General features: G+C 43.7%; 1 protein-coding gene across 1 annotated transcript; it reads right to left on the minus strand.

The window, feature by feature from the left end:
- Nucleotides 1-4,298: 4,298 nt before the first annotated feature.
- On the minus strand, nucleotides 4,299-5,205 carry LOC127330180 (uncharacterized). The gene is made up of 2 exons (XM_071825146.1): nucleotides 4,765-5,205; nucleotides 4,299-4,660 (listed from the first exon to the last, which is right to left on the minus strand). The coding sequence occupies exons 1-2, from the start codon at nucleotides 5,192-5,194 to the stop codon at nucleotides 4,647-4,649; spliced, it is 444 nt and encodes a 147-aa protein (XP_071681247.1). The 5' UTR covers nucleotides 5,195-5,205; the 3' UTR covers nucleotides 4,299-4,646.
- Between the last annotated feature and the right edge of the window lie 5,695 nt (nucleotides 5,206-10,900).

Consider the following 10,900-nt stretch of genomic DNA (forward strand, 5'->3'; position numbering starts at 1 on the left):
GATTCCCAAGCCTACGAGATTAATCTCGTTGTTGGTGTAGACGATCGTCCCCGGTGCTGCAATCCGGCAGCACTTCCGTACTCGGTCGCGCGTACGGTGTCGATGAAGCTCCTTCCTCTCCCGTTCCAGCGGGCAGCGGAGGTGTGGTAGATCTCCTCCAAACTCCAGCAGCACGACGGCGTGGTGGTGGTAGTGGAGGAAGAAAAGCTGCAGGGCTTCGCCTAAGCCGGAGCAGCGTATGGTGGAGGGAGAGGCGGCCAGAGGAGGAGGCAATGGATGGGGGGTGTGGCCGGCCACCCCCTCCCCTCTTTATATAGGGGGGGCAGCCGGCCAAGGTGGCCCCCTTTCCCATCTAGGGTTAGGGGGGGCGGCGGCCAAGGGGGGGAGAGGGGCTTTCCCCTCCCCCAAGTTGATCCCCCCCAGGGAAACCCTAGGGGGTTGGCCGGCCTGGGCCTTGGGGCCAAGTGCCCCTGGCCCATTAGGCCAGGGAGCATCCCCTCGGCCCACGGTGGGCCTCCTAGGTCGTGCGCCCCATGGTGGACCCTTCCGGAACCTTCTAGAACCTTCCAGTCAATACCGGAACAATCCCGAACATTTCCGAAAACCCAGAAATCAACTTCCCTTATATGAATCTTATTCTCCGGACTATTTCGGACCTCCTCGTGACATCCTGGATCACATCCGAGACTCCGAACAAACTTCGTCTCCATACCATATTCAAATCTACTTATGCGACATCGAACCTTAAGCGCGTCACCCTACGGTTCGCGAACTATGCAGACATGGTCGAGAGTCCTCTCCGAGCAATAACCAATAGCGGGATCTGGAGATCCATAATGGCTCCCACATATTCAACGATGACTTAGTGATCGATTGAACCATTTACATACGATGTCAATTCCCTTTGTCTCGCGATATTTTACTTGTCCGAGGTTTGATCATCGGTATCTCCATACCTTGTTCAACCTCGTTACCAACAAGTACTCTTTACTCGTACCGTGGTATGTGATCTCTTATGAACTATTCATATGCTTGCAAGCTAATCAGATGACATTCCACCGAGAGGGCCCAGAGTATATCTATCCGTCATCAGGATGGACAAATCCCACTGTTGATCCATATGCCTCAACTCACACTTTCCAAATACTTAATCCCATCTTTATTGTCACCCATTTACGCAATGACGTTTGATGTAATCAAAGTACCCTTTCGGTGTAAGTGATTTACATGATCTCATGGTCGAAGGATTAAGACAACTATGTATTGAAAGCTTATAGCAAATGAACTTGATGACTTGATCTTATGCTACGCTCATTTGGGTGTGTGTCCATTATATCATTCAACTAATGACATGACCTTGTTATTAATAACATCCAATGTTCATGATCACGAAACCATGATCATCTATTAATCAACAAGCTAGTTATACAAGAGGCTTACTAGGGACTCCTTGTTGTTTACATAACACACATGTATCAATGTTTCGGTTAATACAATTATAGCATGGTATATAAACATTTATCATAAACACAAAGATATTATAATAACCACTTTATTATTGCCTCTTGGGCATATCTCCAACAGTCTCCCACTTGCACTAGAGTCAATAATCTAGATTACATTGTAAGGTACCTAACACCCATGGCATTCTGGTGTTGGTCATGCTTTGCCCTTGGGAGAGCTTTAGTCAACGGATCTGCAACATTCAGATCCGTGTGTACTTTGCAAATCTCTACTTCACCATCTTCGATGTACTCGCGAATCGAATGAAAACGCAGCTTGATATGCTCCAGCTTCTTGTGTGACCTTGGTTCCTTTGCATTGGCGATGGCACCCGTGTTGTCACAATAAATGACTAACGGGTCCAATGCACTAGGAACCACACCAAGCTCAACAATGAACCTCTTCATCCATACCGCTTCCGATGAAGCCTCTGAAGCCGCTATATATTCAGATTCTGTTGAAGATTTCGCCACCGTGCACTGCTTGGAACTGCTCCAGCTTACTGCCGCACCATTCAATATAAACACGTACCTGCATCGAGACTTAGAGTCATCAGGATCGGTGTTCCAACTTGCATCGGTATAACTAGTTACAACGAGCTCTTGGTCACCGCCATAACAAAGAAACATATCCTTAGTCCTTTTCAAGTACTTCAGGATATTCTTGACCGCTGTCCAGTGTTCCATTCCTGGATCACTTTGATATCTGCTGGTCAAACTAACAGCATGTGCGATATCCGGTCTAGTACACAGCATGGCATACATGAGAGAGCCTACTGCCGAAGCATAGGGGATCTTGCTCATCCTCTCTCTTTCTTCTGCTGTCGTAGCTGGACCTTGAGTCTTACTCAAGACCTTACCTGGCAACATAGGCAAGAACCCCTTCTTGCTTTCATCCATTCTAAACTTCTTTAGAATCTTGTCCAAGTATGTACTCTGTGAAAGGCCTATTAGGCGTCTTGATCTATCTCTATAAATCTTGATGCCTAAAATGTATGCTGCTTCACCAAGGTCTTTCATTGAAAAACATTTATTCAAATAACCTTTAACACTGCTTAATAGTTCTATATCATTCCCAATCAATAATATGTCATCTACATATAATATCAGGAACGCTACAGAGCTCCCACTCACTTTCTTGTAAATACAGGCCTCACCATGAGTCCGTATAAAACCGAAATCTTTGATCACTCTATCAAAGCGTAAATTCCAACTCCTGGAAGCTTGCTTCAGTCCATAAATGGAACGCTGAAGTTTGCATACCTTGTCAGCATTTTCAGGATCGACAAAACCTTTGGGTTGTACCATATACAACTCTTCCTCAATATCACCATTAAGGAACGCCGTTTTGACATCCATCTCGCGATTTCATAATCGAAAAATGCAGCTATTGCTAACAAAATCCTCACAGACTTTAGCTTCGCTACAGGTGAGAAAGTCTCATCGTAGTCAACTCCTTGAATTTGTCGGAAACCCTTTGCGACAAGTCGAGCTTTATAGACAGTAATATTACCATCAGCATCTGTTTTTCTCTTAAAGATCCATTTATTCTCGACAGCCTTGCGGCTATCAGGTAAGTCTACCAAAGTCCATACTTTGTTATCATACATGGATCCCATTTCGGATTTCATGGCTTCTTGCCATTTGTTGGAATCTGGGCTCATCATTGCTTCTTCATACGTCGCAGGGTCCTCATCATTGTTGTCCACAATCATGACATTCAGACAGGGATCATACCAATCAGGAGTGGTACGTTCCCTCGTCGATCTGCGAGGTTCAGTAGCTTCCTCGTTCGAAGTTTCATGATCATCATCATTCGCTTCCTCTCCTATCGGTGCAGGCTGTGCAGGAATTTCTTCCTGCATCGCGCTACTCTGATCTATGAGAGAAGGTTCATTAACCTCGTCGAGTTCTACTTTCCTTCCAGTCACTTCTTTAGTGAGAAACTCCTTCTCAAGAAAGGATCCGTTCTTGGCAACAAAGATTTTGCCTTCGGATCTGTGATAGAAAGTGTACCCAATTGTTTCTTTAGGGTATCCTATGAAGACGCATTTCTCCGCTTTGGGTTCTAGCTTGTCAGGCTGTAACTTCTTTACATAAGCTTCGCAACCCCAAACTTTAAGGAACGACAGCTTAGGTTTCTTTCCAAACCATAGTTCATACGGTGTCGTTTCAACGGATTTAGATGGTGCCCTATTTAAAGTGAATGCGGCTGTCTCTAATGCATAACCCCAAAACGACAACGGCAAATCGGTAAGAGACATCATAGACCGAACCATATCTAACAAAGTTCGATTACGACGTTCGGACACACCATTACGCTGTGGTGTTCCCGGCGGTGTCAACTGTGAAAGTATTCCGCATTTCTTTAAATGCATGCCAAACTCATAACTTAGATATTCGCCTCCGCGATCAGAACGCAGAAACTTAATCTTCTTGTTACGTTGATTTTCTACTTCACTTTGGAATTCCTTGAACTTCTCAAAAGTCTCGGACTTATGTTTCATAAAGTAAATATATCCATATCTACTCAGATCATCCGTGAAGGTTAGAACATAACGATAACCACCGCGCGATGCTACACTCATTGGTCCGCACACATCGGTATGTATGATTTCCAATAAGTCTGTAGCTCGCTCCATTGTACCAGAAAATGGAGTCTTAGTCATTTTTCCCATTAGACATGCTTCGCATCTGTCAAGTGACTCAAAGTCAAGTGACTCAAGAAGTCCATCGGAATGGAGTTTCTTCATGCGCTTCACTCCAATATGACCAAGACGACAGTGCCACATATAAGTAGAATTATCATTCAATTTCATTCGCTTAGCATTAATGTTATGAACATGTGTATCACTACTATCGAGATTTAACAAGAATAAACCATTCATCTCAGGTGCATGGCCATAAAAGACATTACTCATATAAATCGAACAACCATTATTCTCAGACTTAAACGAATAACCGTCTTGCATTAAACAAGATCCAGATATAATGTTCATGCTCAACGCAGGTACCAAATAACAATTATTAAGGTTTAAAACTAATCCCGAAGGTAGATGTAGAGGGAGCGTGCCGACAGCGATCACATCGACTTTGGATCCATTTCCAACGCGCATCGTCACCTCGTCTCTTGCCAGGCTTCGTCTATTCCGCAGTTCCTGTTTCGAGTTACAAATGTGAGCAACCGAACCAGTATCAAATACCCAGGCACTACTACGAGAACCAGTAAGATAGACATCAATAACATGTATATCAAATATACCTTTCTTTTTGACGTGGCCGCTCTTCAGATCGGCCAAGTATTTGGGGCAATTGCGCTTCCAGTGCCCCTTCCCCTGGCAGTAATAGCACACAGTCTCAGGTTTAGGACCAGCCTTAGGCTTCTCAGGATGCGGTGCAACTTTCTTGCCGCCCTTCTTGAAGTTACCCTTGTTAGGCTTGCCTTGCTTTTTGAAACTGGTGGTCTTGTTGACCATCAACACTTGGTTCTCCTTCTTAATCTCTACTTCAGCAGATTTCAGCATGGAAAAGATTTCAGGTAAATCCTTATTCATGTTCTGCATGTTGTAGTTCATCACGAAGTTCTTGTAACTTGGTGGCAGTGATTGAAGGACACGATGAATACCCAGCTGGTTAGGGATCATCATCCCCAAGTCATTGAGCTTCTTCGCATGCCCGGACATGATGAGCATGTGCTCACTAACGGAGCTGCCTTCTTCCATCATGCAGGTAAAGAACTGCTTCGAGGCCTCATAGCTCTCCACGGCCGCATGAGTCTCAAAGATAAGTTTGAGCTCACGCATCATCTCATAGGGGTCGTGGTGCTCAAAACGCTTTTGGAGCTCTGCCTCTAGGCTGCACAAGATGGCACACTGAACTTCGGAGTACCGAGTTGCCCGAGTCTCATAAACATTCTTTATGTCCTCGGATACTGCAGGAGGTGGTGGGGGACCTAGCGGTGCTTCGAGCACAAATTGCAGGTTTCCACCAGTGAGGAAAATCCTCACATGACGGAACCAGTCAGTGAAGTTGGTGCCATTGCCCTTAAGCTTTTCTTTCTCTAGGAACTGGTTAAAATTGATGGAGGGGGGCGCCATGATCTACAACATATTTGCAAAGAGTTTAGACTAAGTTTATGATAAATTGAGTTCAAATTTTAATTCTGAAATTAACTAGGTGAACTCCCACTTAAAACAACATCCCTCGCATTGTCTTAGTGATTACACGAACCAAATCCACTACACCAAGTCCGATCTTCACGAGAAAAGATGTAGCTTCAAAGGCGAACACTCAAAGTGTTCATCATATCATTCATATGACTCATGCTCTACCTTTCGGTATCCCGTGTTCCGAGACCATGTCTGTACATGCTAGGCTCGTCAAGGCAACCTTAGTATCCGCGTGTGCAAATCTGGCTTGCACCCGTTGTATGCACATGTAGAGTCTATCACACCCGATCATCACGAGATGCTTCGAAATGACAAGTCTTAGCAACGGTGCATACTAAGGATGAACACTTTATTATCTTGATATTTGGTGAGAGGGATCATCTTATAATGCTACCGTCGCGATCTAAGCAAAATAAGATGCATAAAAGGATTAACATCACATGCAATTCATAATGTGTGATATGATATGGCCTTTCGGTATCTCCATCTCCAAAGCACGGACATGATCTCCATCATCACCAGCATGGCGTCAAGGTCAGTGGCGCCGCTTCATGGTTGTCCATCACTTATAGCTACTATAACAACTACTTGAAATAAAGCTATTACATGATGAATAGACACGCAGGTCTTTAACCAAATTAAAGACAACCATTAGGCTCCTGCCGGTTGCCATAATACAATAATGAACATCTCATACATCAAATATAATCATCATCACATCATGGCCATATCACATCACCAAACCCTGCAGAAACAAGTTAGACGCCTCTAATTTGGTTTGCATATTTTACGTGGTTTAGGGTTTTCGAGTAAGATCCAATCTACCTACGAACATGAACCACAACGGTGATACTAGTGTTGACAATAGAAGTGTAAATTACAATCTTCACTATGGTGGGAGAGACAGACACCCGCAAAGCCACTTATGCAATACAAGTTGCATGTCAAGCGTGGAGCAAGTCTCATGAGACGCGGTCATGTAAAGTTAGCCCGGGCCGCTTCATCCCACCATCCCGCAAGAAGCAAAGTACACAAACTAAAGCAACAAGAGCATCACCGCCCACAAAACCATTGTGTTCTACTCGTGCAACAGATCTATGCATAGACATGGCTCTGATACCACTGATGGGGTTCGTAGCATAGAAAACAAAAATTTTCCTACCGCAAAACGAATAAATCCAAGATCTAATCTATGGAACACCCAAGATCTAATCTACAAGATCTAAGCAACGAGATGGAGATGAGACTAACCCTCGAAGATTCCCAAGCCTACGAGATTAATCTCGTTGTTGGTGTAGACGATCGTCCCCGGTGCTGCAATCCGGCAGCACTTCCGTACTCGGTCGCGCGTACGGTGTCGATGAAGCTCCTTCCTCTCCCGTTCCAGCGGGCAGTGGAGGTGTGGTAGATCTCCTCCAAACTCCAGCAGCACGATGGCGTGGTGGTGGTAGTGGAGGAAGAAAAGCTGCAGGGCTTCGCCTAAGCCGGAGCAGCGTATGGTGGAGGGAGAGGCGGCCAGAGGAGGAGGCAATGGATGGGGGGTGTGGCCGGCCACCCCCTCCCCTCTTTATATAGGGGGGCAGCCGGCCAAGGTGGCCCCCTTTCCCATCTAGGGTTAGGGGGGGCGGCGGCCAAGGGGGGGAGAGGGGCTTTCCCCTCCCCCAAGTTGATCCCCCCCAGGGAAACCCTAGGGGGTTGGCCGGCCTGGGCCTTGGGGCCAAGTGCCCCTAGCCCATTAGGCCAGGGAGCATCCCCTCGGCCCACGGTGGGCCTCCTAGGTCGTGGGCCCCATGGTGGACCCTTCCGGAACCTTCTAGAACCTTCCAGTCAATACCGGAACAATCCCGAACATTTCCGAAAACCCAGAAATCAACTTCCCTTATATGAATCTTATTCTCCGGACTATTCCGGACCTCCTCGTGACATCCTGGATCACATCCGAGACTCCGAACAAACTTCGTCTCCATACCATATTCAAATCTACTTATGCGACATCGAACCTTAAGCGCGTCACCCTACGGTTCGCGAACTATGCAGACATGGTCGAGACTCCTCTCCGAGCAATAACCAATAGCGGGATCTGGAGATCCATAATGGCTCCCACATATTCAACGATGACTTAGTGATCGATTGAACCATTTACATACGATGTCAATTCCCTTTGTCTCGCGATATTTTACTTGTCCGAGGTTTGATCATCGGTATCTCCATACCTTGTTCAACCTCGTTACCGACAAGTACTCTTTACTCGTACCGTGGTATGTGATCTCTTATGAACTATTCATATGCTTGCAAGCTAATCAGATGACATTCCACCGAGAGGGCCCAGAGTATATCTATCCGTCATCAGGATGGACAAATCCCACTGTTGATCCATATGCCTCAACTCACACTTTCCAAATACTTAATCCCATCTTTATTGTCACCCATTTACGCAATGACGTTTGATGTAATCAAAGTACCCTTTCGGTGTAAGTGATTCACATGATCTCATGGTCGAAGGATTAAGACAACTATGTATTGAAAGCTTATAGCAAATGAACTTGATGACTTGATCTTATGCTACGCTCATTTGGGTGTGTGTCCATTATATCATTCAACTAATGACATGACCTTGTTATTAATAACATCCAATGTTCATGATCACGAAACCATGATCATCTATTAATCAACAAGCTAGTTATACAAGAGGCTTACTAGGGACTCCTTGTTGTTTACATAACACACATGTATCAATGTTTCGGTTAATACAATTATAGCATGGTATATAAACATTTATCATAAACACAAAGATATTATAATAACCACTTTATTATTGCCTCTTGGGCATATCTCCAACACAAATGCCATCCAAGTTATAATTAATGAGAATATAAGATTAATGGCTGAATTGCGTGCTAGGTGGGATAGAGAAGAAAATGAAAAACTAGCTAAAGAGAATAATGTAGCTAAAGTTTGGACTATTACCACCACTAGTAATGATAATGATTCACATGTTGCTACACCTCCTACTATCATTGGTAAAATAATTGGTGTTGGCAATGTTTCTACTCCTAGTGCAAAGCGTACAGAACTGCCTGAAATTGCTAAAACTGCTGAAACTGCTTGTGATAAAACTGCTGAATTTTTTTCCAACATTGGGGACAATGATCCCATTGCTGTAGGTCATAATGATTTAGATTTTGATGATTGTCACATCTCTGAAGTTATAAAGTTTTTACAAAAGCTTGCTAAAAGTCCCAATGCTAGTGCTATAAATTTGGCCTTTACAAAACACATTACAAATGCTCTCATAAAAGCTAGAGAAGAGAAACTAAAACTTGAAACTTCTATTCCTAGGAAGTTAGAAGATGGTTGGGAGCCCATCATTAAGATGAGGGTCAATGATTTTTATTGTAATGCTCTATGTGATCTTGGTGCAAGTATTTCTGTTATGCCTAAGAAAATCTATGATATGCTTGACTTGCCACCATTGAAAAATTGTTATTTGGATGTTAATGTTGCTGATAATGCTAAAAAGAAACCTTTGGGGAGGATTGATAATGTTCATATTATGGTTAACAATAACCTTGTCCCCGTTGATTTTGTTGTCTTGGATATTGAATGCAATGCATCTTGTCCCATTATATTGGGAAGACCTTTTATTCAAACTGTTGGTGCTACCATTGATATGAAGGAAGGTAATATTAAATATCAATTTCCTCTCAAGAAAGGTATGGAACACTTCCCTAGAAAAAGAATGAAGTTACCTTATGATTCTATTATTAGAACAAATTATGATGTTGATGCTTCATCTCTTGATAATACTTGATTCACACTTTCTGCGCCTAGCTGAAAGGCGTTAAAGAAAAGCGCTTATGGGAGACAACCCATGTTTTTACTACAGTACTTTGTTTTATATTTGAGTCTTGGAAGTTGTTACTACTGTAGCAACCTCTTCTTATCTTTATTTTATTGCATTGTTGTGCCAAGTAAAGTCTTTGATAGTAAAGTCAATACTAGATTTGGATTACTGCGCAGAAACAGATTTCTTGTTGGTACGAATCTGGGCAGAATTCTCTGTAGGTAACTCAGAAAATTTGCAAATTTACGTGCGTGATCCTCATATATGTACACAACTTTCATTCAATTTGAGCATTTTCATATGAGCAAGTTAAGTGCCCCTGTAAAATTCGTCTTTACGGACTGTTCTGTTTTGACAGATTCTGTCAACACCCGGATTTTTAAGTCCGAATGCCTATTATGTCATACATCGCAATCCTAGGAATATTGTTGTTGCGAGGCATAATAGTTAAGTATCATAGTCATCATTCATTACAAACCATAAGTCTTACAAATTGGAATCACATGATCCATATTACACGAATAGTTGATCTATTGATCAACGAACAAACACAAGTTCATAGTTCAACATAGCGGAAGCGTAAGATACAAGGACTCTCTAGTCCACAGGCCAACGCTTGACGTCGGAAGGCGCTTAGTTGTCGTAGGCATCCTGCTGGTCATCTCCTTGTTCATCTTCATACTCTGGCCATTGGAATAGCCAGGGACAAAGCCGTGAGTACGTTGAGTACTCGCAAACCAATACTAAAGTAAGTGCTAGACATTCTAGTATGGTTTGCTAAGCTCTAGTTTATTTGCATAAAGCTAGTTTTATTTCACAAAGTTTTGAGAAAAAGCTTACTCAAGTGCTAACTAACTCAAGTGGGAACATTAGTGTCATTCCCACCTTTCAAGTGGTGATTTCAATTCAATCCACCACAAGACATTTCACCTTCACCTTTCAACATCATTTTCAAAGATATGACATCGGAAACCGTATGGCCTTTCCAACCGTCCGTAACCGTGGACGCGGCTATTCGAATAGGTTTACACTCTGCAGAGGTTGCACACTTGTGCCACAACATTTGATTTCATCCGTCGGGATTTCCCCGAATCATCGTAACACAGTACGCGGATCATCAACCATAACCTTTCACTTACGAATCCTAGTATGAGCACCTCTCCCCATGAGCTTGGCCTCCCAGTGAAGACAGACAGTCAGCCTGGGAACTGCACAGGGCTTGGGCCGGACATTCACCTCATTTCGCATCATATCGTATCGTTTCTTTTGTGGTAGAGGCAGCTTTCGGCATAACCCCGATGACGCTTGTTTAGAGGGAACCCATACTAAGACGCATAAACTTCCAGTTAAGCCCTACCCATAATCAGGTATTGTGGGGGTACTTA

Source organism: Lolium perenne, chromosome 2 (assembly GCF_019359855.2).
Source record: "Lolium perenne isolate Kyuss_39 chromosome 2, Kyuss_2.0, whole genome shotgun sequence".
Lineage (NCBI taxonomy): Eukaryota > Viridiplantae > Streptophyta > Magnoliopsida > Poales > Poaceae > Lolium > Lolium perenne.

What these genes read in the sequence shown, in the direction of transcription:
- LOC127330180 (XM_071825146.1), bottom strand. Translation starts at nt 5,194, where the DNA reads ATGCTCATCATGTCCGGGCATGCGAAGAAGCTCAATGACTTGGGGATG.